Source organism: Drosophila elegans, unplaced genomic scaffold (assembly GCF_018152505.1).
Source record: "Drosophila elegans isolate 14027-0461.03 unplaced genomic scaffold, ASM1815250v1 contig_133, whole genome shotgun sequence".
NCBI lineage: Eukaryota > Metazoa > Arthropoda > Insecta > Diptera > Drosophilidae > Drosophila > Drosophila elegans.
The window spans coordinates 859930-885939 of record NW_024545499.1 but is presented as its reverse complement, the minus strand read 5'-3'; the positions used below and the strand labels follow the sequence as shown (position 1 = coordinate 885939).

The 26010-nt window shown below is 40.4% G+C and overlaps 5 protein-coding genes across 7 annotated transcripts; 2 read left to right on the top strand and 3 right to left on the bottom strand.

Moving 5' to 3' along the window:
• Positions 1-36: 36 nt before the first annotated feature.
• On the bottom strand, positions 37-1987 carry LOC108145068 (FAD-dependent oxidoreductase domain-containing protein 1). The gene is made up of 2 exons (XM_017270247.2): positions 1775-1987; positions 37-1263 (listed from the first exon to the last, which is right to left on the bottom strand). The coding sequence occupies exons 1-2, from the start codon at positions 1985-1987 to the stop codon at positions 154-156; spliced, it is 1323 nt and encodes a 440-aa protein (XP_017125736.1). The 3' UTR covers positions 37-153.
• Positions 1241-13181, top strand: LOC108145093 (tyrosine decarboxylase). 3 transcript variants are annotated; one of them, XM_041707283.1, is made up of 10 exons: positions 1241-1318; positions 1737-2068; positions 2844-2949; positions 7800-8060; positions 8122-8429; positions 9369-9803; positions 9869-10083; positions 10431-10557; positions 11415-11923; positions 12776-13181. In XM_041707283.1, exons 4-10 carry the CDS (start codon positions 7931-7933, stop codon positions 12963-12965), a joined length of 1914 nt encoding a protein of 637 aa, XP_041563217.1. In that variant the 5' UTR covers positions 1241-1318; positions 1737-2068; positions 2844-2949; positions 7800-7930; the 3' UTR covers positions 12966-13181. The 3 variants fall into 3 exon arrangements, with proteins under 3 accessions (XP_041563217.1, XP_017125774.1, XP_041563220.1); XM_017270285.2 differs by lacking the exons at positions 1241-1318; positions 1737-2068; positions 2844-2949 and adding an exon at positions 5893-5986; XM_041707286.1 differs by lacking the exons at positions 1241-1318; positions 1737-2068; positions 2844-2949; positions 11415-11923; positions 12776-13181 and adding exons at positions 5893-5986; positions 10646-11338.
• On the bottom strand, positions 3060-25979 carry LOC108145096 (ribonuclease P protein subunit p25-like protein). The gene is made up of 5 exons (XM_017270288.2): positions 25896-25979; positions 3832-3960; positions 3593-3774; positions 3416-3532; positions 3060-3355 (listed from the first exon to the last, which is right to left on the bottom strand). The coding sequence occupies exons 2-5, from the start codon at positions 3937-3939 to the stop codon at positions 3151-3153; spliced, it is 612 nt and encodes a 203-aa protein (XP_017125777.1). The 5' UTR covers positions 3940-3960; positions 25896-25979; the 3' UTR covers positions 3060-3150.
• Positions 13243-14856, bottom strand: LOC108145095. Its single transcript, XM_017270287.2, has 2 exons — positions 14791-14856; positions 13243-14729 (listed from the first exon to the last, which is right to left on the bottom strand). Exons 1-2 carry the CDS (start codon positions 14805-14807, stop codon positions 13745-13747), a joined length of 1002 nt encoding a protein of 333 aa, XP_017125776.1. The 5' UTR covers positions 14808-14856; the 3' UTR covers positions 13243-13744.
• On the top strand, positions 20792-24880 carry LOC108145094 (aromatic-L-amino-acid decarboxylase). Its single transcript, XM_017270286.2, is given in 4 exon segments — positions 20792-21126; positions 22206-23122; positions 23124-23311; positions 24049-24880. Coding segments are annotated over 4 exon segments (1764 nt in total). The 5' UTR covers positions 20792-20996; the 3' UTR covers positions 24578-24880.
• Positions 25980-26010: the final 31 nt, after the last annotated feature.

The window sequence follows — 26010 nt, the reverse complement described above, 5'->3', positions numbered from 1 at the left end:
TCTTGACAACTTGCAGCCAAATCACCAACAAAGCTGTACGTGACTAAAACGTGAACTTTACTATACAAAATTACTATATACACAACAGAAATTGCAATAAAAGAAGTACATACACACACAAGGATAGGGTTCTTAGCGCCAGTAATGCTTTCATCAAACAATATTCACCTCGAACATGGGCTTTTTGTTCACCAGGCGCTCGAAGCCGAGACGAGAGAGGTCCAATGTGCTGAACTTGCCGTCCAGGATCAGTTCGGAAATGGCTCGACCCACGGCCGGAGTCTGCTGGATACCGTGACCGCTGAAACCGGCTGCTATCAAGAGATTGCTGTAGTGAGGGTGTCTGCCGATAATGCCGTTTGCGTCGAATGTGTTGTGGTCGTAGTAGCCCGCCCAGCTGCTCTGGATCTTCACCGACTCGAAGGCCGGCACTCGGCTCGCCAGTGTGGGCCAGACGTTCGATTCGAAGTAACCGTGGTCCACCTCCAGCGTTTCGCACTCCGGCTCCTCGTCTTCGCTGGGACTGCGGCCGCAGAGGAAGTTGCCACAGAGACCATCGCGCCGGAAGTAGGTGCCATCCGGGTCGACGGTCAGAGGCGTGGCCACTTCCGGGCAGTTCTGCCCCTGTGTGCTGAACACATAGACGTACCGCTTGCGGGGTTCCACCGGCAGAGCGACCCTAAGGGAACTCTCCTTCGCCCCCGGATCACCGATGCCTGCGAGATGCGCAACCTGACCCGAGTATGCTCCAGCTGCCAGGACGCAGGTGTCGAACTTTACGGTTCGTTGCACTCCGTCTCCGGCGTCTACAACTGCCCCGGATAGGGCTCCTGAGTCGTTCCACTCAAAGCCCACCACCGATCCATTGGCGAAATGGGCGCCCAGGTCGCGGGCTTTCTTCTTGTAGCCCATCAGAAGGGCCCAGGGATCAAACCATCCCTCCTTGTCGACCCCGTGGCAGCCCAGCTCCACACCCTCCGTAGACAGCCACGGAAATCGCCGACGGAGTGCCGCCGGACCAAGTAGCTCGTTTCGGGCCCCCAGCTCGTTCTGCAGCTTGGAGTTCTGAGCCAGGATATGGGCTCCCTTTGCGGAGGCCAGGATCAGGTAGCCGTTTGGCTGGTAGCAGAGGTCCACATCCCCCAGGTGCTTGCTTCCGTTCACCACGAAGTTGTATCCGAACAGAGACATCTCTATGTTCTCGGCCAGGGAGAACTGCTGGCGAACTCCGCCCACAGACAGCACAGTAGAAGCACTGGTGTACTACAAAATCCAGTCAAGCAAACAATATTTAATCGGAAGCAATATTAGTTACAAAGTAAGTAATGCAAGTTATAAATTATTCCGATATACATAAGTAAACGGAATTGTGGTTTTAATAAGATACATTTTTTCTCTAGTTTTATTATAAAATTATTTCGAGATTAGTAAAAGTAATTGTGGTTTAGTTTTATTATAAAAGATTTGTCAGAATTCGATTGAAAAGTCCTATATATAAATATACATATAATCACTATGATCAGCTGCATGTAAAAACATTCGCATTTTAAATTGTAACAACAGGGTCAACCATCGCTAACATTAGTTCAAACTAAATGAGTAATAGACCGATTGCAAACACAAACACCTGATTTTAAGTCTCTTAAATTTGACAACACCACAAAAGTTATTGCACAGTGTTGGAAGAAAGACTATACCGACCACGGTATAAGTTTATCTAACTTTTTTTTCTTAAGCACTAGAATGTATTCAGAAGTTTGGAAACCATACATACCCCAGAATCCCGCTCCACGACCAGGACATTAAGCTTTCTTCCCAGCTGAAGCGTTCGGGACTTTAGCCAGAAAGCGGAGGAGGCACCCATTCCGCCGCCCCCGATTATCAGGACATCGCAGCTCTGGGGGAGGACATCGCCTTGCGCCTTGCCACTCAGACTGCGAAGCTGACGCAGTGCAGCCGATCGCAGAACTCGTCGCAGACCCAGCATTTTTCACACTAACCGACTGGCTACACATTCGTGCGTTGATAAGCGCCACTGAAACCGCAGATTAGATTTGTCCAGCATTCCGTAAGTGTTTTGTGTGCACAACAAATTTTGTGTGCACAATAAATAAAAGCAGAAGTACAGTAAAAACCTGCCTCAGCGGACCTTTTTTTCCTCAAATTGAATTAATTGTTCAATTGACTAGTTATGATAACTAAATACTTACTTTATTTAAAGAGCTATATGCAAGGAAAATAACAAAATTAAGACTGAAACAGGGACTTCTCCAGAGAGGATTGGACGTAAAAAAATTATCTAATTTTTTCTTTAATATATTAAGGACTTTAAAAGAATGGTAAAACAGGATTAAGAGCCGTTTAAACAAAGTCAAAATTTAATTTGCAAAATGTGATCGATTTTTATCGTAAAAAATGGATAACATAATATCGCATTACGCAGACATAGATTTAAATTTACGATAGTGATCTTTAACTTAACCTAAGTCTAGGATACATGTTTTTTTACACTTTCAAAAATATTCTATGAAAACGGGATGGCCGTCTTTTAAACAATTTTTGAATGTATTTCCTTACAATCTTTTGTTTTAATTAAAAAGGTATTTAACTTTTGATATTTTTCAAAGATTGCAGGGAAATATTTTTAGCTTTAATAACCTTTTTAATTTTTTGAATTGGACACTCAATCATGTCAGCAGTTAGAGTAAGACAGCTTATAGCTCCGTTGTTTATTATTTTTTTAAAAATAACTTAAAGTTAAAATAAAGTCGAAAATGTACCTTACTGTGGGAAAAAAACTTAAAAACATTGTATGAAAATACTCTTTTTTTTTTAATTTCCAGAATGACATAATTTTGTATGGGTTTAACAGGTATAGTCCCTAATTTGTTCAAGCCATCGTATGAAAACGAAGACAAAGATGTTGTCTATCCCCGAAATGCCTTTACTGTAAGTAAAAGTACTGTATCTATGAAAAGTAAATATACAAAGCCCGCGCGCGCTTATCTCTTAAGAGCTAATCTTTCATTGCCCTCAATTGCTTTAGTGCCATAATGCTATTGTGATAAATTAGACTTTATTTGTATATCCTTTACAAACGGCAAATAGAGGAGTTTTCACAATTTTAGAAGGCTAGTTGTACGGCTTATCTTAACCTTGACTCTGGCTGGAAGGTTGATTCTCTTCTGCGGCAGGTTTCCCGTGTTGTTGGCCTGGTTTATTGCGTCCTGACCTATGGCGTTTATTTGGCCGGGCACCGGCACCTGGTTGCTGTTGGTGTTGCTGGCGGTGTTGGGGACGTGGATGAGCCTCTTCGCCCTGCCAAAAGTCGGTGGATGTGTTTGGCTTCTGTAAACTATACAAATAATATTGAATTACTAGCTAATGGCTAACCTTAAGGCCACTTTTAGCTCACCCTTCTATACTATCAGGCAGCTCGTCCAAGCTCATGAGGATGTGAAGGGCTGGTATTTGGCGGTTGACGATTATCTCCTCGAGGCCATCCATCTGCGGCTTCCAGTGCTCCTCGACGCTTTATCAAATACTCTATTATAGTAATGACACCATAGTTGCTTACGAGCAACCTGCTCACCTGGTGTAAGCCATGCGCGTCACTTGGTAGACGGGATGGCTCCGTTTGAGCACCTCGGCGCAGGATATGGTCTTGACCACTCCGCCGCCGGATCCGCTCCACACTACGCATCTGTGTTCGCCTTTGTTCAGCGCCGCCTGAGCGAACTCAATCACATTGCTCACTTTAGTACCGCCTTTTACCTACAATTAAGTAACAAGTTTGGGGAAAATGTACGGAGAAAAGCCCTTAATACTCACATGCATCCAGAGAAAGTCCTTTTGAGGGTTTGGCATGCAGTCCTCGAAGGGCAAATCGCTTTTGCTCAGCTCCTTCTCCACGTTTTCAGCCTTGCGGTAGTGCATCATTTTGAGGCGGGCCGACTAAATCTGCAAATAAGATTGTTTTACCCCATCAGGAATATAATATTGCAGAAGCCCTCCGGCAATAACCTTGAACCGATAATGGGCAAAAAAAGACCCCGTGGTCCAGAATCTCAACAACCAACTTAACAACCAACCACTCGTCGTAAACTGTCCGGAGCAGCTATTGCGCGGTCACAGTCCGTGCAAATTGAATAATTGCTCGGTTTATGAGCCGAGTCAGCAAGGGCAGAACGGTATTCTGGCCAGCGAAGTTACCTACACTTTTCAGAGCATGATTTGTTTTTCCAGAGCTGATTTGGTAAGCAATATGATTCCCTGATGGAGAACAAACTACAAAAAAACTAGAAACAGATTTGTTTTTAAACGATCGGCATTTATCTTAACTGAAGCTTAAATAATTTATTTTAATTTAATTCTTTTGTTTTTTTTGGGGCTGATTTCTGTGATTGGTAAAACTATATCAACATTTTATAGAAAACTAGCAGCGCATTGGTTTTTAAACGACCATTGTTGATCTATATAAGTAATTTAAATTAATTTAAAAATAATAAGTTTTTTTAAACATATATATTAAATTATTTACCTATTCCAAATTTACAATGTGTTTAATAAATTAAATGAATAAAACAATTAAAGTGGCAACTACATACATTTAATTTCGATTTAAATATTTAAGAATTGATACAAAATTATATTTTATTATATATTATTAGCCTAGCTTATTTTTAACTTAAATAAAAGGTACAGTTTCGTAAGAAGTAAGGCAAACGCTTTGGCAAAACCATGACAGTCTTTGCTTCGACTTAATGCATTTTGAAGAGGAGTTCAAGTAAAAGTCAATAAAAAACCATTTCTACAGCAATTAAATGAAAGCGGATGCAGAAGCGTTTTCTCGGCGTTTTCCCATTAAATAAAACCCTGCTGGTGTCGGCCACTAGACAACAACGGGCGATGGAGAGGGTGGCGGGTAGCGGGAAAGGAGGTCACCGGGGGATGATAGCCGCAGAAGCATGATGCCACTTGTTGAAGCTGAGGCCGAACAACATTTTGGTTCTGGGTATGGGGGCTGCAGCTGAATTCGACAGCAGCAATGAAAGTTTATTAATGAACTTTCATCCAACAACAAAAAAACGAGGGAAAAATCAGATGGTTGTGTGGTATGATGATGGCAAGTACATGGGGCCACGTGTCCCAGACAATTCTATGGCCCAATGCAGCCGGAACGAAAGGAGCCCGAGATGGAAAAGGAAAGCGAGCTGGAATTTTGCAAAAGGAATGCGTTGAAATTCCTTCTATTTCTGCTCCTGCTTGGGCTGCTCTGCCCGGCTCATCGTCAACGCCAGGCCCATCGTCACAATCATTTGGCACCACCGCCATTCCTGTCAAGTACGAATAATAATTCAATTTGGTGCGGAAGTTATTAATAAAACGGTTCGCATCCCGGGCAAGGATAAGTGGAAAGTCGTGGGTAGCTGCCCTTCAATGTAATTTGTTGTATGTTTATGACAACACGTACTTTGAATTAACTCATCCATGGCCAAATTGAGTTTTATTTTAAGAGCAAATTAGGTTGGCTAAGCATTTAACAGTTCAAAACTCAATTGGGAGTGCGTATACGCAATATTAAGTATACGCAGCGGTGCAACCTCACATGGGCATTGGTGGATGCTTAACTTTGCACTCTCCCTTCCTTTTCTTTGCATATCTTCACGCACAATGGAAGAGGTTTGGTGGCCACCCACTCCTCCGCTCCTAGCTATGAATGAAGCGTCGCAAAAATTCCATTTATTTGCCATTTCAATCGCACCCACCACACCACCACCAGCCCCATCTCGGCTCCAACCCACTGAAGTATGCATTCATTAGACATGCCAAGGCAGCCGAAGGCGAAGCCTCAGCAGCCGCAACCGAGCTTAGCTTTTGGCCAGACCGCAGAGCAAGGATCAGTTTGGTTTCGCAAGTCGTGGCCAACGGTTCGTCGTCTCGGACTCGGAACAAGATTCACTCATCGGGGTTCGCTTTGACTCAAGTAAGTGCCACGGATACGGTGATAGCCAATCGACCACTAATTGTCGACCACTATTTGTGAATTGTATACGTTACATGGCCATAAAACAAGCCTAAGGAACCGCAGTTTAATTACAAACAAAAAATGTTGTTTATAAAAAGCATCCGCGATTTAATCGAGCAAAATTGAGGAACACAAATTTCTAACCAGCCCACAACCTCGGACATAATAAATTTAAAATAGCAACAACATAAATACATCAAGTTCAATGTGAAATGTAAATTGGTGGGCTTAGAAAGCCGAAAAAACTACGGACACGGCGGGGATAAATCAGATCGCATAAATAACAAAACAATAAAATAAAGGAAAAATACATTTTTTTAAACAAAATGAAATGGATTTAATAAATAAATATGAGCAGATTGTTAAAAACAAATCGAACGATAAAATTACAAAAATTCCGAAATACATACTTTAATTAAAAAAAAAACTCGAATTTGTTGTTCGAATTTAAGCACAGTGTTCAAATTTAAAATTCGTTATTACCACATGAACTAAAATATTTTCATTTAGACGAATTGTAAAAAAACCCGCTATTGCGCTGGGAAACACCAGTTTAAAAATCAAATTGGTCAAAGCTTGACAACACTCCTTGAGAAATTGTTCTGGACATATTGTTAAATTAATCAAAATACAAGAAAAAACGCTTTGAGATCCCCGACTATAAGGTTTTATTAAAGCTGCAGTAGGCTTCCAAACCTTAAATATTGTCAGATTTTACAAGTTTTTTAGCATTCTGGGTACATATTTTATGTTCAAGACAGTATCAAAAAAAAAGAGAGTGCAATAAAATTTAAGAATTTGTTGAGTAAGTCCAGCCTTACAATCCAGCGGACTAGCATTTGCAATTATAGTTTCCGATATATGCACGTTTATACAGATAGATAGATAGAAATGTCAACGATTACATTATGCACTGTTTCTCTGCGAGAAATTTATAAAATCATGAACCAATTATTGTCCAATGCCGTTGTTTTTCCAGTTCTTTAACCCCTTTAAGTGATTTGGTGCTTTGACCAAATTTAAATATATATCCAAGCTATATCGATTTCTACAATTTCTTAGTAGAAACATCTATATTTGTAATTTTAGGGAAATTAATTTTATTTTGTTTTCTTAGGTTATATATATTTAAAAATAAACACACAGAAAATATAATATCGTTCCGGTCAATATTTTCAAAATTACACGCAAATTTTAAAAGGCGTTTCAGACTGCTTGAAAGTACAAGGAAAAACTTTAAGCTCGGTTTTCTCAAAATATTGCTCGAAAACAGTTCAACCGATTAGTCTGAAATTTTTAAACGAGCTTCTTGACTAAATTTTTAGTAGTTAATCGAAGATTTTTTTCTCATCGACAACCTTTTTTTCAAATACAACTCCTTTTTATAAAATATTTAATATACCACAATATGTGAACAAAATCAATAAATTTAAAAGTTTTCTCAGAAAAAATTATTTTAAATTCTTTTTTTCAGCCTACTAACTCTATACAACAATTTATTTTAAAATCTTGTCCTAACAATGAAGCTGTGAAAACGCCCTTAGAAAATGTCTCAAATATGAAACTATGTAAGCAAGAATTGAAGTAAACTTCGAAGTTTATATACCCTTGCAGCTACCTATTACAAAATAAAATATTGTATAAGCGATTATATTTAATTTTGTATGCATATGTTTAATAACAATGAGCTAGGTCGATTTTTTTCCTATGAAAACTATAAAATGCGATTTTTCATTCATTACAAACTGGAACCTGCTTGCTTATATTAAAGGTGCCCACTTCTCTGATTCATCGGTAAATTTTCCAAATTTAAATACCAACGCACAGCGTGTGGGTAAACGGAAAAATACAAACTCGCAAACTCACGAGCAGCAGAGAAGCCACTTGGAGAATCAATCAAAGATGGATAGCACTGAGTTTCGAAAACGTGGCATGGAAATGGTAGAGTACATCTGCAACTATCTGGAGACGCTGAACGAGCGCCGAGTTACTCCCAGCGTAGAGCCGGGCTACCTGCGGCATCTGTTGCCAAGTAAGTCCGATTCTCCCGAAAATCACTAAGACCCTTCCTCACAGCACCCCCACCCACACAGCCGAGGCCCCACAGGAGCCGGAGGACTGGGACCAGATCATGAGCGACGTGGAGGACAAGATCATGCCCGGCGTGACGCACTGGCAGCATCCGCGCTTCCACGCCTACTTTCCGGCGGGCAACTCGTTTCCCTCGATCCTGGGCGACATGCTGGGCGACGGCATTGGGTGCATCGGGTTCTCCTGGGCGGCCAGTCCCGCCTGCACCGAACTGGAGACGATCGTGCTCGACTGGCTGGGCAAGGCCATCGGTCTGCCGGATCACTTTCTGGCCCTCAAGGAGGGCAGCACCGGTGGGGGAGTCATTCAGGTAAGCACCAAAAAAAAAAAAATTAAAATAACTCTATAGTCTAGTATCTCCGATTAGGCTATTTTTTTAAGAAGACAAAAATGTTGACTATAGCAGATGTAATTAACTGATCAAAAGTCGATTTATTGTACGTTTCGTTTGAATTACTCTTATAAGAACTTTAAGACCAATACATAAAACATAACAACTAAAACGGTTTGGTTTTTAATTAAACTCATTGCTTCCTAAAATGTACAATGTTTAACCTTACTAAAAAGTTTTTTTTCCGAATTTAACCTTTACATGACCGCTCTTTTTAATAACTTTTTGCTAAGCTATAATTTGTGCAGCTTAGTAAAGTTCAAACATAAAGCAAGAGTAAAGTCAAATTAATTGGACAAATCTGTCCCACGTTAGAAATACAATTAATTGCCTAGAAAATAGTACTTCACCTTTAAAAATAATAGTTTCTCGACTATTTAATGTTATAACAACATAATCAAATAGACTAATTTTAATTGTATACCCTTGCAGAAAGTATTTTAATTTCAGTCAGAAGTTTGCAACGCAGTGAAGGAGATATTTCCGACCCAATTAAACATACACGCATATGAATCGAAACTTAGATATTTTAAAGAATATATAATTTTGGCAATAACTGCAAGGGTATATAAAATTGGGCTTGCCGAAGTTTGCTTTCTTTCTTTTTATAATACAATTCAAAGACATAAAAAATAACAAAAAAAAAAAGTATTATATTTTTATAAATATAAATAACTGTTAAGAATGTTGATTTAACCCGAGCCTTTATTTCTGTGCTTTTATAGTATTGTATAGTTTCTTGATCTCTCAATGTTTGTAGCCAAATTGTTCACAATCTTTCCATCGGAGCTATAAAGTATACCCATCTCAGTTTAAACTCGTTAACCCGCGTCTTATGAATTATTTTCCGGGCTACAGACCTCCGCCTCGGAGTGCGTGCTGGTCACGATGCTGGCTGCCAGGGCGCAGGCCCTGAAGAGGCTCAAGGCGCAGCACCCGTTCGTGGAGGAGGGTCACCTGCTGTCCAAGCTGATGGCCTATTGCTCCAAGGAGGCGCACAGCTGCGTGGAGAAGGCGGCGATGATCTGCTTCGTGAAGCTGCGCATCCTGGAGCCCGACGAGAACGCCAGCCTGCGCGGCCAGACGATCTACGAGGCCATGGAGGAGGACGAGCTGCAAGGACTGGTGCCGTTCTTCGTCTCCACCACGCTGGGCACCACGGGCTCGTGTGCGTTTGACAACCTGCCGGAGATCGGCAAGCAGCTGCAGCGGTTCCCGGGCGTTTGGCTGCATGTGGACGCCGCCTACGCGGGCAACAGCTTCATCTGCCCCGAGCTGAAGCCCCTCCTGAAGGTGAGTGGATTTGCCGGAGAAGTCAGTCCCAGTCCCAGTCCCATCCGACTTTGTCCACTCCGCAGGGCATCGAATTCGCCGACTCATTCAACACGAACCCCAACAAATGGCTGCTGACCAACTTCGACTGCTCGACGCTGTGGGTGCGGGACCGCATCCGCCTGACATCAGCCCTGGTGGTGGATCCGCTGTACCTGAAGCACGGCTACTCGGACGCGGCCATCGACTATCGTCATTGGGGAGTTCCACTCAGCCGGCGATTTCGTTCGCTGAAGCTGTGGTATGTAGCATGTGCCATATGGGGTCCAAAGGGGCCCCTCGACAGCCAAGTGCGAATGGCTCTGTTGACTGTTGAATGTTGACTATTGTCGAAAATTGAATTGTTTTTGGACTGCCCTGGAGTGGCGTTAAGTGTGTTGACTTGTTTAGAGCTCAAGCATGTGCCTTCGCCGTATTTGCTTGCGATTTAGTTGTAATGCCGAATCCATTGCCCAAATGAGATGAGTCCACACCGAAACACGACGAAACACGGGCGAACAAACATTTATTGCTAATTGTTGCCCACCCAGAAGACACCAACTACGAATTTTATTTATTTATATGTCTGAAGTAAGATCGTATTTACAGGTTCGTGCTGCGATCTTATGGGATTTCCGGGCTGCAGCATTACATACGTCACCATATCAAACTGGCCAAGCGATTCGAAGAGCTCGTGCTCAAAGATAAACGCTTTGAGATCTGTAACCAAGTCAAGGTGAGTTACATTTGCTTTCGATTCGTTTCGTTTCTTTTCTATTTTCTCTTTTATTTGCTCTTGTTGCGATTGATTTGGTTTCTTCCAGTAATTAATCATGCTTAGAGTTCAAAGCTCTTTTGTGCACCCCACCGCACCGCAATGTGTGGGATTTTCATTCAAGCAACTTGTGGGTGTGTTGGTCCATTATGCGAATGTGTCCAAGGGACCAGCACCCATGTAGGGCGCAGCTATAATTGGGAAATTGACTGGCGTGTAACGCAAGTATCGCTGCCTAAACACTGTCCGGAGGGCCTTGGCCACGAAGACGTGAACTTGTTCACACCCGCCTGCCCAATGAGGCAAATGAGGCAAATGAAGCAAACGTGCGCAACTACACGCCAAATTCCGCAAAGAAACTGACGCAAAAAAATTGATTTCTTTTTCGCTTTTTCAATGGAAGTGTTTTGGCATAATTGCTATAGAAAATTGGCCAGCGACAGGCACAAGTGATTCATCCAGTCGACGACTGACAAATGTTTCGGACTTGTTGAGCGTAAGCGTGCCCAATTCAATTGAGTGGCGATTCGGTAGCGGATCTGCAGAAGCTCACGTTGTGAAAACTTTGAAGGAAGTGTGTTTCTTTTGTATCACAACTAACTACATTTCCTAGAAATCAAAATATCTAATTACGAACATTGCATGGGGGCTATGTAAAACCTTATCACATTTATAAGCGGTTTTGTTTGGTTTATTTAAACTCAATTGGTAAACTAATGTATTTGATTTTTGATTTGTCGTAGTTAGCAATTTGTCACCCCAAATTAAGCTTTTTTGGTGTAGGAAATTTTAATAACCCTACATTTTGATTGCTTTAGCTGGGTCTGGTTTGCTTCCGGCTGAAGGGCAGCGACAAGCTAAACGAAAAGCTACTTAGTATAATCAACGAGTCCGGAAAACTGCACATGGTGCCGGCCAGCGTGGGAGACCGCTACATCATCCGGTTCTGCGCCGTGGCCCAGAATGCGACCGCCGAGGACATCGACTACGCTTGGGACATCATCGTGGACTTTGCCAACGAGCTGCTGGAGAAGGAGCAGCACGACGAGCTCTCCGAGATCATGAACCGCAAGAAGCAGGACACGCTGGCCCAGAAGCGCTCCTTCTTTGTGCGCATGGTCAGCGACCCGAAGATATACAACCCGGCCATTAACAAGGCCGGCACCCCCAAGCTCTCCATGGAGTTGCCATCGCCGGTGGTGAGCCGCGGCAGTGCCCCCATCATCCGGACCCAGAGCTCGGTGGACCACAACTCGTGGATATCCTGGCCGCTGGCCTTCCTCTTCAACAGCAACAACGAGGAGAAAGGCAGCAATGTCTCATTGCGGTGAGTCAAGTGCAAAATATAACTCTTTAAGAGGGCTCATGGAGTCATGTTAAAGCTAGTTTTAGACTTAAATTTAAGTTACTGTCTAAAAATTTATTAATACCATCACATTTCAGACAATTGCTCAGGCTTCAAAATTTACTTTAAATACTTAAAACAATTAAACAACCATTTGGTTTTGCTTTAAGAAAAGTACTATATTTTTTTGTTTAGTACTTAAAAAGCGTTTAATATATATTTATTAAAAAACAACCATATTTGCACTGATAAAAAAAGGAATAGTATTTTAAAAATACATCAAATACCTAATAAATAAATAATAATAGATTAAATCATTTAAATACAATGCGTATTAAGTTTCATGATTTAATATTAAATAATTTAAATAATTTTGAAAATATTAGATTTCAAATAGTTCCTATTTGATTTAAATACAGTTTATTTAATCTAAATATGGTTCAGATTAAAATAAAATTCTTAGATATTGAAATCAATGCCGATAATAGTCAAAAGAAAAGTTTAAAAAGAATTTGCATATTTAAAATAACTAAAAACATTGAGTACAAGATATTTGGATTTACTAGGTTTTTTTTTTATAAGTGTGGTAAAGCTTTTGTTTTTTTTATGAAAATTGAGAAATTGCAAAAAACCAAACCTTGTAACAACTGTTTGTCGGAGCAGTAGGTAATGAGATCAACCTTTTAATTGTTCAGTATGAAAGCTTTAAAAATCAATGTCTAAAAAAAAAAGTCTCCGGGAAAACAATGATAAGTATAAGATGATGTCCAGAATGTAATGGCAGCCCTTGAAGTTTCCCTTTTGTAACCAAAGAACCCTAAAATTCTCTTGCAGCTTTCGCCATCTGGACACCCACGTGCGGGCCTCGTCGTCACGACGTAATTCCGGAGCCGGATCCTCCCCCTCGCCGGAAAACGAGTTGGACAACGTGAATGGCCAGCAGCAGCAACTGGAACTGCGATCGCCTCGCCGATCGCCCATGGTTGTGCGCAAGTCATCGGCCACACGGGACAATCTCAACTAATTATATCCACTCAGTTTATGGAAAACACATATATAATACAGTATTAGCGCTTCCCTAAGCAAGGCGCCTAGTTGAATTCTAGACCAATCTACAACGCGGTGGGACACCAAAGTCAAGGCTTCTCACGACCTCCCTTATAATACTTGTACTCTAAGTTCCGTGGTAGCCAATCGATCAAATTACTTTCTTGTTTACGAAATGCAATAAATATTATTTCAAAAATATGTCTTTGAATTCTTTTGAGAATGACTTCCCACTAAATATTTGATTTTAAATATTTTGCAAGCAATAATTATTTATTAGTTTTTAAAGATTGTTTTTTAAAATATCCAATGTCAGAGTGTATATAGATTGTTCTTAGTTTGTTATATTTTTCGCAACTCAATTGCATTGGAACATTTTTTTCTTACGCTGTCATCCAAAAACATGGCTTGGCCTCTTATTTGCAATAGCATATGGTTGCCGAATCAATGCGTTGATTCGACACTGAAAACAATCATTTGCATACGTACAGACAAATGGTAAACAGAAATATCCTGTGATTTCTGTGCGCTCACACAAGGTAAACAAAAGAAAACCAATTGGTTTTGCTGATGCCATGGATATGACGTAGGATTTTTGTTTAAAGTCATGGAAATGGAAATGGCTATTATTAATTTGTGTTGGCACGGACTCCAAACGGATTGTGAGTCATCAAACGGAGATCATAAATTTTCAAATGCTTAAGTTAATCATCAGCGGGTCTTTGGAAGGGGATCCTGGGGTTCCAGGAATACGGGTTATCCCCACTTTTGATGGGCCCCCTTGGAGTCCAGATTTTGTCCGAACACTCTGACCAACTGGTTCAGATAGGCCTCCTTTTCAGCGCTTGAGTAATGGTCCAGTCGCCCATTCTTTATGTCCCAATTCAGATACCTGGGCGCGGCCAAATCCGATTCAAAGTTAGTGGTCGACATTTGGTTCTTGTTTTCTGCTCGACTAGACTTGGTCAGGTCAATGAAGGGTTTATCAATCGAATTGGGCAGAAAGCTGAAAGCTTTATAGGTACTCAAATTTATTGGAGCCGAATTCAACAACTTATCGTCTTTGGCACTTTGAAATTTCGAGTTCAATACTGCATTTTTAGAGGCTCGCAATTGCGAGCTGGAGTGCTGTTTGGACAGTGGACTGGTCTTTTCAATCATTCTCTGCAATATCTCATCGTAGTTTTGCGCTGACTTAACTGGAGTTTTGACTCTCGGCGTTACATTAATCTGCCTGCGATATCCTGGCTGGTCCAGACTGGCCACTCCTGGTTGCAACTGTTCCAAGCGCCGCTTCATGGCCAGCAGTTGTCCTTCCTGTTCGTTTAGTCTGGGATTGGACTGTGACATCTTGCTATCTATGGCCTCCAATCGCTCCAAGTTGGAAAGTACAGAGCCCTTGGCGGTCAGAATGCCACGTTGATTTCGTGCAGAGTTTTTCAGCTGCTTAATGTTTCCCATCTCTGTGGGTTTTATTCTTAAAACGATGTCTTTTCCCTTGGCCTGATGCCTTTTGGCCCTCTCCATTCGCTGCACCAGGGCATCTAGATTTGGTTTGATTCTCGACGTATCCTCGAAGTTTTTGGGCAGAAAGCCGCGATCTCTAAGGTAGACCACGGGAGACTCCCAGTTCCTTATCAAATTCCGCACGACCTGATTATAGGTGCGAAGTGGATCATCTGCAAGTTTCTTGGCATTAGCTTTACGAGCCACAGCCGTCGAGCTGAACACGAGGACACACCTGAGCCATTTCTATGGATTAGGATTGTTTAACTAACATTACACAATTCGCGGAAATTTACCAGATAAAAATTCGCATGGCAGTTGGGAGTGGATAAATTGTTATTCTCAAAATATAGTTCGAATTGATTGATTTGAATTATTTGGTTAGGCTATAGAGATAAAGATAAAGTTACTAGAAACAAATCCATAAAACGAAAAACATTAAACTTTATCCATTAAATCTTACTCTTCATGAGCAAATTTGTTGACACAATATCATGAAATTCAAACCAAAAAACCGGTTTTTTACTGTTTACTCGCCCAAGAAACCCAATTATATGTTTCTGGCGCCAATAAAAATCAAAGTATCAATTGACAGAATCTTTGACACCTCACGCAGAATAAATCAATAAATGAATTCCAAACCCATAAATTAGCATGCCTAGCCGCACCAGAATGAGTGAAATGCCAAAGGTATGATTTGGCAAAATTAAATTCAAACGAAATCACCAAAATAAACGAAAATACAGAAGAAGAGACCCGGGGCAAGAAATTTTAACATGCAATATCCGTCAGCTGTTGTCAAGCGTGCGCACCATCAAAAACCAAAAAAATGTATTTATTAATGCAAATTTACCAAAAAAAAAATATACAGTCAGCTCTCTTACTGTCGAAGGTTCCACAAATCAACCTTTCCTATTTAATGTTTTCGATAAATCAAACTAAATTAATTTTTCTCATCACAACTCACACTTTCTCTTTGAATTAAAAGATGGATTTTCAAAGCTAATTGAAACCAACTAAAAACTGAAAACTTCATTTTACCAGTTAATCAGTTAAAAACTTACTTTTTAAAGTATACTTTTCGCTTGAAAGGTAATTCTTTTTCAAAAAGGTAATTCTCAATCACGGAGATAAAATTTATCATTTATGGTTTTTTGTTACAGTTGTGAGGAATATTTATATTCAATGATAACCCCTGTTGTTTGACTCTATTATTCCTATATAAATTCCTATATAATTCCTATATAAATATAAACGATTTTTGACTGTATCGAGACATTTTGGGAATTTTGTTCGGTGTTAGGCAGTGCCAACTGCCATAATTAATGGGTAGACAACAAAAGCGTTAGCCGCGCTCCAAACACGCATCCCCGATCTCACGTATGTAGCAGCACCAGAAGGCGGATGGATTCGGTGGATGATGACAATGGACCTCGAGCATTTTGAAGTGTGACCGCGTAAACTGAATACGAATTTATATTTAGACGCAAGACGTCATCTGTGGTGGCTGGTACTGTGAATGAAAGTTCAGGCGAAGCTCGGACCGCGAAAGAGGAGCAGAGCAATACGGCAAGTCACGGTGTTCAGGCGATCTCTGTCCCACGATCTCCGAATCTCCGCCAGTGGACTCTGCTCTCACTGAGAGTCTCTTCAAGGCGGCGACGCGTGCGCCGAGTGAATCAGCCATGTTTACCAACCTTTGGTTCAGCCTCTCTACGGTGGTTGAAATCTGATTATTTCTGAACAGAACTTAGGCTTACGTCTCTGTACAAGTTACAAAATGCTTTGTGGTTCATTTAAAGTGCAAAATATGAATTGTATTTGATTATTGCAGGGTTGGTTAAGAAGTACTTGTTGACCTTTTATTTGATTAAAGAATTACCCAAATAAGATCCCGAAATGGTCAAATCTGATTCCTCCTTTATATCTTGGGATCAAAAAGGGTTTTACGGTTATATTGCACGATTTTTGTTCATATGCTTAAAAATATTCAGAGTTTATTTCTGACGTTTATTTAAAACAAAAACAAACCCTGCGAACCAAGAAACTAAATTGGAATTTTACTATTTTATAGTTTAGTGACAAAAGCAAATAAGCCTATAAGTTATTGCTGAACATAATATAAGGTAACATATGTGTTATCAGCTGACGAGCAGTTAATGTCAGCTTTGAATAAAATCGTAGAAAATAAACCAAAAGTCAACCGGCGTTAAGTAGATATTATATTATGAAACAACAACTAATTGTTTTCATCTCCTAGTTTGCTTGTATGTTTGTTTTTTCAATGTGTGTTCATTTTTTTCGTCAATAGGTTTTTATACCCTTGCAGAGGGTATTATAATTTCAGTCAGAAGTTTGCAACGCAGTGAAGGAGACATCTCCGACCCTATAAAGTATATATATTCTTGATCAGCATCACTAGTAGAGTCGATCTAGCCATGTCCGTCTGTCCGTCTGTCCGTCCGTCTGTCCGTCTGTCCGTCTGTCCGTCTGTCCGTCCGTTTATATGCAAACTAGTCTCTCAGTTTTAAAGCTATCTGCATGAAACTTTCCCAAAAGTTGTCTTTCTATTGCAGGTAGTATATAAGTCGGAACGAGCCGGATCGGACGACTATAGCATATAGCTCCCATAGGAACAATCGGAAAAATAAAGGAAAAAAAATTATAACTTTGCTGTTTTTTAATTTTTTGTTTAGTTCTTCGACATATAGCAATGGTTAAATAATTCAGAGTTATGGTTTAAATTTCATCAAAATCGGACGACTATAGCATATAGCTCCCATAGGAACAATCGGAAAAATAAATGAAAAAAAATTATAACTTTTCTGTTTTTTAATGTTTTGTTTAGTTCTTCGACATTTAGTAATGGTTAAATATTTTCGATTTACGGTTTAAATTTCATCAAAGTCGGACGACTATATCATATAGCTCCCATAGGAACAATCGGAGAAATAAATGAAAAAAAATTATAACTTTTCTGTTTTTTAATTTTTTGTTTAGTTCTTCGACATATGGCAATGTTTAATTATTTCAGAATTATGGTTTAAATTTTATCAAAATCGGACGTCTATATCATATAGCTCCCATAGAACTAATATATAAAATAACTATCTAATAATTGAGCTGCAAATCATCATAGCTTCACTGTTTTTCAGTATATACTGAAGTAAATCATAATTTAAATGTTTTCAAAAGTATTTAATCCATGCAATAGCTGCAAGGGTATATGAACTTCGGCTTGCCGAAGTTTGCTTTCTTTCTTGTTAAAATATATATCTCCCCAAAATTTTCCATTATTCCCCTTTGGGAGACTGTAAAGTTTTTATTTGCTGAGGGTGTTGTTTCGAAATTTGGTAAATATATCTTCCTTGAAATAGGGCAGACAGCAAACAAATTTTGGAAATCCTCTATTACTTTTGTTTTGCAAAGGATTTCCGCCCAAAGTGATCTGTTGCTGCTAGTTTGTTTTAATGTCATTGTGTTTCCTTAAAAATGTGAACTTAGTGACCTAGTTGACCTCTTTTATATAAGCTGTTCTATATGAACATAATATGTACATTTTAACTAGAGATGTTTCTGTGACAAAATAATTTCTTTATCCCTGCTTATATTAGATTACATTTTTTATATCAATTTGCTTGATAGAATTGAGAATCAACCAAAAAACAAAATTTAATATGCTTATGATAAAGCTTACTTTGCACTTAAATTGATTGCAAATATGTGATTTTACCCTATTTGTAAACCTAGAGACAGTTACAACCACTGTACCATTAGGGAGTGGGAAGCCATAGATGATGACTTATAATCTAAAATACATGATGGATTGGGAAGTAAGCATAGCTAATGTCAGATCATTACAGGGCAGAGTTAGATAAGCAACCGTTGGCAATTATCGCCCAGCCAAATTACGGGGGGCCTTCAGCTGACTCTCACAACAAACCCATTCATTCATACGTGCTCACCACCCACACCTATTATCTCCCATGTTCCCTCGCCTCGTAACTTGAATAAATCGTTGAAATTCATTTGGCAACGTTTGTTTATTTTAATATTTGTGTTTTTGTGTTCCACCTAGCTGGAGATTCCATGAAACAATGGGCGTTCTTTACAGCTACGTCATAAGTTGCCCCTGTTGCCAGGGATTGGTCATTCGTGCATGCCAATTTCCGTTAACAAATTTGGTCAATGTTTGGACAATTGTTTGCCACTTTTGAGTACTTGGAGTGATTCCCCTTCTATTTAGTGCCAAAGACATCAGCCATGAAAGTATCAGTAATTCTTCAAGAGCTTAGAGGGAACAAGTTTGTTCTCTTCTTTAAATATCTTTTTGCGCACTCTTTGCACGTGCCGGATTTATGAGAAGTCAGAAATTTTCTAAAAAGCGCCAAAAGTTCCCCGAAAAACCGAACGAAAAAAGAATAATTTAGGTTCGGCTCACATAAACCAGGAGAACACTCTCAAAACCAATTTAAATTGCTAAATTTAATTAATTGAGGTAAAAATGATAGGTAAGATAAAGATTGTAAAAGCGTACCATTAAAGAAATAAACTATATGTTTGCGATAAAAATGTTGTCAAAAATTAGCGGAATATTGGAGTTACAAACAATTGAGTAACTTACTTTTCCAAAGATGGGAAAAACAATTATAAAGGCAAGTTAAAGATTAATGTCAGCCAAACCCAGTGTCGATACCAGAATTTATGATACCTTATGCCTTACATAGGTAAAAGAATGTGAGAATACCTTTTACCTTACCTATAGGTAAAAATTACTATTTGTCTTAATAATTTGCTATGTTAAATATTTAGGTACTGAGATATATTTTGTTTCTTTTCCAATTTGCTTGTTACCACTTAATTTAATTTTACATTAATTTCGACAATAATAAAAACAAGAAAGAAAGCAAACTTCGGCAAGCCGAAGTTCATATACCCTTGCAGCTATTGCATGAATTAAATACTTTTGAAAATATTTAAATTATGATTTACTTGAGTATATGCTGAAAAACATTGAAACTATGATGATTTGCAGCTCAATTATAAGATAGTTATTTTTTATATTTTTATTATTTCTATTGGAGCTATTTGATATAGACGTCCGATTTTGATAAAATTTAAACCATAATTCTGAAATAATTAAACATTGCTATATGTCGAAGAACTAAACAAAAAATTAAAAAACAGAAAAGTTATAATTTTTTTTTCATTTATTTTTCCGATTGTTCCTATGGGAGCTATATGCTATAGTCGTCCGATCCGGCTCGTTCCGACTTATATACTACCTGCAATAGAAAGACAACTTCTGGGAAAGTTTCATGCAGATAGCTTTAAAACTGAGAGACTAGTTTGCATATAAACGGACGGACAGACGGACAGACGGACAGACGGACATGGCTAGATCGACTCGCCTAGTGATGCTGATCAAGAATATATATACTTTATAGGGTCGGAGATGTCTCCTTCACTGCGTTGCAAACTTCTGACTGAAATTATAATACCCAATGCAAGGGTATAAAAACAGCATAATTTGACTGCAACTTGAAGAAAAGTTAATTCCAACGCATTTGCAAGATGAAAGATGTTTCTTTTTACTTGTTTTTACAACGAGACTTAATTGCCAATGTTTTTTAAACCTTTTTTGTACTTTTTACATTACCTAGAAACTTCTCAAATAGTGTACACATTACCTGACCTAGGTACTTATTTTCTAAAATACCTTGTACCTTACCTAGATCCAAAAAACTAGTACCATATTTAACACTGGCCAAAACCACATGTGCGAAAGAGGTTACGTTTTTTTAAGTAAGCTAACTCATTATGATATGTGTATATAAAAGCCGAAAATAATTGGTTTAGTGTATTTCCCAAAAATATCCATAAATTTTATAACCAACCATAATGAAGTAATTTGACCAATTTGACATTTGAAACTGTCATTAATTACAAAATCGTACGGCAAATGGCAAATAACTTACCGTGTAATTAAGCCAGAAGCTGGAAACCCTTGCCCACCAGGGACTTTTTGGCCAAGCCAGCTAATGCTCCGTCCGTATTCGGGAACGGAATGAGAGAATAGGTCATAATGACCAAAGCGGGTTTCCCAGCCAACGAAGTCCGAGTCTCCGGATCGGTAATTCGAGTTTGATCACGAGACAACCAACGTCAGTACGAGTGCCGAACACCTCGCAGGTGTGAGAAGGGAATATAGCCGAGAAAAGAGCGAGGCCGAGAGTACCCGATTGGGGCGATCGAGCAAGCGATCTCCGGCCATATAAAAACGAATGCAGCGTACTGGCCAAGACATTCGCGTCAAGGAAGCTGAGCTGCAACGAGCAAGCTACGTGATAACCGGGAGTTAACAGTGATCGAGATAAGTCAGTGGGTGCTGTGTTGGACCCTAGTATTCAAGCTCTGAGGATAAACGTATAAACGTACAGGCACAAATAATATCCGAACTTTGTTGATAAATAAAACCAACGAAAAGTGTAAATTGAACAAAATGAATGTGGAAGAGTTTCGCAAATACGGCAAGGAAGTGATCGATTATATATGTCAATATGGCACAAACATAGAGGAGCGTGATGTGGCGCCCACTCTGGATCCGGGTTACCTAAAAAAACTACTACCAGGTGAGCAAGCAAGAAAAATACGTGTGAAAGTATCAAATACCTGGCAAAAGCTAGACAATCAAATTAACGTTATTTACGTTAAGTGTTAGTTAAAATACAAAAACCTGGCGTTTGTTTTATGATTTAAGAAAAATTCCTTATCTCAAATCGGCTTACAATAGTTATTTACCCATATTGTATCAGAAATACTTTTTACTATTTAGATCCCACGTACTTGACTAAAGAAAACAGATATAAAAGTTTTAAAATCTCCAGACGACTGGATTTACAAATGTCCTTCGTGAATTTCGTACCAACGATAATTTCTTAGTCAGATCTATTTTGTTCGATTGTTTTTGCTGAAATTCATTTAAAACTGGAGGGAAAAGTTTAATTATAGCACAAGTGATAAATTGTATACACTAATTTGTTAACTATGCCCAAACAAATTAGCAATAAATCCGAAAATATTTCGCTTCGCGCAAAATAATCAAAGAAAGCTGGGCAAGACCAGCGGGCACAACTCAATGCCTCTCAAAAACTTGTTAAATCATGTTGACTAATTGTTTTGCCCGCTGCCCGAAGAGTCATGTGAATAATGTGCGAGTGTAAACTATTCGAAAATACCCAGCCCACGGATTCGAGTGCCCCGCATCGAGGTGCGTGGGTGGGGGCCTGGCATAATTGGGGCACACTCGGTAGCCACAGAAGCAGCCACCTCTCCGATCTTCCATCTTCCATCTTCGACCTCCGGGTACCGGGTACCGGGTACCACTGAAGTTGGCAGGCGAAGAGTAGATCTTGCTGGCGAATTTCTGGCGAATTCCGCGCAGTTGGCTAAGTTAAATATTTACGCCGGAATGGACGCCGCAATCCCGAGTTCAACTAAACAAATCAATTAATTATGCATACGCAAACACACACCTTGCGTATAGACTTACTTGTTGATCTTTCTACTCACTGCCAAAAACAACAGACGTGCCATAAATATTGCCTTTGCCTATTGCTGGCCCACCTCCTCTCCCCCAAATTTATGGGTGATAAAAGAAATATTTAAGACCCATCCCACTAATCCCCGGACTGCCTGTGTATCTTTTTAGCCGACGCTCCCCAGTCGCCGGAGTCGTTCAAGGACGTGCTCGAGGACTTCGAGCAGAAGATCATGCCTGGCGTGGTGCACTGGAACCATCCCAAGTTCTTCGCCTACTTCCCATCGGGCAACTCCTTTCCCTCGGTCCTCGGCGACATGCTGAGCAGTGCCATCGGATCCATTGGCTTCAGCTGGGCCAGCTGTCCGGCGGCGGCAGAGCTGGAGACGATCGTGATGAACTGGTACGCCAAGGCCCTCGGCCTGCCCAAGGCCTTCGTTTCGGATGCGCCGGGCAGCACGGGCGGCGGCGCCCTCCAGGGATCCGCCTCCGAGTGCGTGCTCGTCTCGCTGATCACAGCTCGCGCCCGGGCCATCAGTGAGCTGAAGGGTCAGACCAGCGTCCACGACAGCGTCTTTCTGCCCAGCCTGATTGCCTACGCCAGCCGCGAGGCGCACTCCTCCGTGGAGAAGGCCACCAAGATGGCGCTGGTGAAGCTCCGGATCATTGATGCCGACGAGCATGGACGCATGCGCGTCGATCTGCTGCGCCAGGCCATCCAGAACGATGTGAATGCCGGACTGACGCCCTTCTTCGTGGTGGCCACCGTGGGCACCACCGGCGGCTGTGCCTTTGACGACATCACGGAGATCGGCAAGGTGTGCCGTCAGGTGTCCAGCATCTGGCTGCACGTAGACGGCGCCTACGCGGGCAACTCCTTCATCCTGCCCGAGATGCGGGTCTTCTCCGCCGGCCTGGAGTACGCCGACTCCTTCAACACGAACCCCAACAAGCTGCTGCTCACGAATTTCGACGCCTCCGCCCTGTGGGTGCGCGATGTGATGAACCTGAAGAGCGCACTCAACGTGAATCCCCTGTACCTGCGGCACGAGCACTTGAGCGGAGTGGACTACCGCCACTATGGCATCCCCCCTGAGCCGCCGCTTCCGGGCGCTGAAGCTCTGGTTCGTTTTCAGGACGTACGGCATCAAGGGCCTCCAGGAGTATATCCGCAATCACATGGCTCTGGCCAAGAAGTTTGAGATGCTGGTGCGAAAGGACGAGCGATTCGAGGTCCGAAACGATGTCCACCTTGGCCTGGTCTGCTTCAGAATGCGGTAAGTCTTACAACTATTGCCATGTTTAACATTATTATTTTAATGTAACGTAAATATTAGCTGGGTTTGATGATTCAAACTTTTCTCACGCCTTTTCCTTTCCCAAAAAAAAATCTTTAAATTCTTGGCCTCAAAAACACATTTCAATTTTGCAAATTGGAAAATTGAAAAGTTAACCTTTTTATATGGTTTTTTTCATATATAACTCCTAAGGCGGTATTTATGGTTTGAATATTGCCTTTGGTGTTCACTGTAGAGCAACTTGTCTAAAATTAGCTTGCGGCTTTCATAAGTTTACAAAATGGTTAAAATGCTATGTATTTGTAATGGATTTGATATTGTATGGAAGGTCAAAAGACAACAAACTAGATAAACAAAATTCTACTTGGGAACTATTAGTTTTAGTGGATGTAGCCAATGGCACGTGTTCCAATAAACATAAAAAATATAAGGGAGTCTCTATAGGTGGTCTATCCTAATAAGAACATTAGGCTCTTGTAAAATAAGTTTAGTAAGCTTTCAGAAGACAAGGGTGAGAAAGCGTGCTTAAAGTTGTACAAAGTTTCAATGATTTATATAATCAAAATATTTTCTAAAGTCATGTAGGGCTAGGAAAATTAGTTGCTTACAGATGACAGATGTTGTATACTATGCTCTCTGTTACAGCAAGTTACTTGGCTTTGCTGTCCTTTATTTTTATTCTGGGAGACTAATGGTTTACTCGACCCTCTTTACAGAACTGGCGACGAGCCGAACCACATGCTGCTGGCTCAGATCAACCACTCGGGAAAGATGCACATGACGCCGGCCAAGTTCAACGGTCGCTACGTGATCCGATTCTGCGTCACCTACGAGCACGCCTCCGAAAAGGACATCCTGGACGCTTGGAGCCAGATAAAGTGCTTTGCGGAGGAAATACTGCGGGACCACCAGTTGGAGTCCAGCTCTGTGCCCACCACGCCGGAGGGCTCGGAGCGGACCAGCTCGGAGCCAATGGCTCCTGTTGCCGGCAAGCCGCCCATCAAGAAGAAGCTGACACGCACCAAGTCGCTGCGCTTCTCCTTCACTCGTAGCATTTCGCGGGAGCAGTACCAGAGTCAAAGTGAGCACCTTATGGACGGGTGTACACCCATCCTGGTCGTGGATCCCAAAACTCTGCAGGAGAACTTTCAGAAGGCGGCGGACGATAATGAAAGAAGCAACAGTAATGGCAACTCGAAACTCAAAGATATATCCGACGTCGACACGGACGAGGCGAGTAACTGAACGCCCAGCCGGAAGGCATTCGCGGATTTACCTCTACCTAGTATTAACTATCGAGCTGAAATGAGGCGTGTACCTAAAGTCTAGCGACTAACATTGCTCAGTTTGAGTTTAAGTACCTCTACTTATGTTTTAAGGGTCAAAGTTGTTTGCTGAATTTCATGTCATTTAATCATAGACTCATTTGTAATTGCTAATATTTTGTATCTACCTTAAGTTACTATCATGAACGAAGCACTTATTTATATACATTAACTTGGCATTTGTTATGCACATTTTGAAAAAATTATAAAACTGAAAAACTAACGAGTTTCTTTTTTTGGGCGGTTAGGGTCTTTAAATAGGAATTGTTCACAGCCGTGTTATGTCTTATATAGTCATTTTTCTCGGTAGTTTGTAAGGAGAAATACCCATTTTACCAAAATTTGGATTACACCGGTTATAGCTCCTTGTTCGATTGAAATATAATTTTCATAAATATTTTCAATACTCAACGCATCACGAAATTCAAAGATACATATGTACATATGTATATCCGACGCGAGGTGACTTACTTCCCATAAATTGCTCCCATAAATTGCTCAGATTACATTTATTTGTAAGTTTATCTGGGTCAATTCGAACCAATGTATTTAGGGTTACTACGCTTTTTAAATTAGGTTAGATTTAGATGTTGCTTAATGTCATCTAATTTAATATAAGTAATATACTTTGAAAATTCCCGAAACGTCTAAATCTCTGAATTGCCAAAAAATCATCAGAAATTTTATAGCTTGATGAACATTTGTTCCACCAAAAAAGCTAGGTTTTCGCTGACCCCACCTTCTTAGAGATATGGGATACGTTATCAATATCCATAAAAAGATACTTTTTAAAATCGGATGTTTCCTACAAGGATATGCATTTGCATATTTAATGCAATTTGGAAAGCTTTCAGGTCTTTTGTGGGTAGCTGGTAGCCTGGTAAAGCGTCAAAAGATAAATTTAAAAATTTTGCCCTGCTTATTTAAATTTTTTACACCATACATATTTATGTACATACGTATGTATGTTGAGTTAAGAATGCAGTCACACGCTCAACAAAAGTATTGTTGATTAATCTTTTTGATTATGTGTAAACATGGCTTTTAGATTGCAAATTGTTTTTAAAAATAAAGATCGCTTTTGACTATTCCAACAAAGAAAAACGTAAACAAACCACTTTTATTGAATTCAATTAAACAAATATCGAATGTGTTATAGAACTAAGCTGGCGGAATTCAATTTTGCACTGTACTCTTCAACTTTGTTAACCAAAGTGCAGAATCTTAAATGAACTCACCTTTATAAATAACAATTATATTTCAACGATTTGCGCACAGCTAAATAAAAACAAACACACTGCACACGTGTGCTAATCGATAAGACCGGCTACGCGGCTATCGATACCTCACACT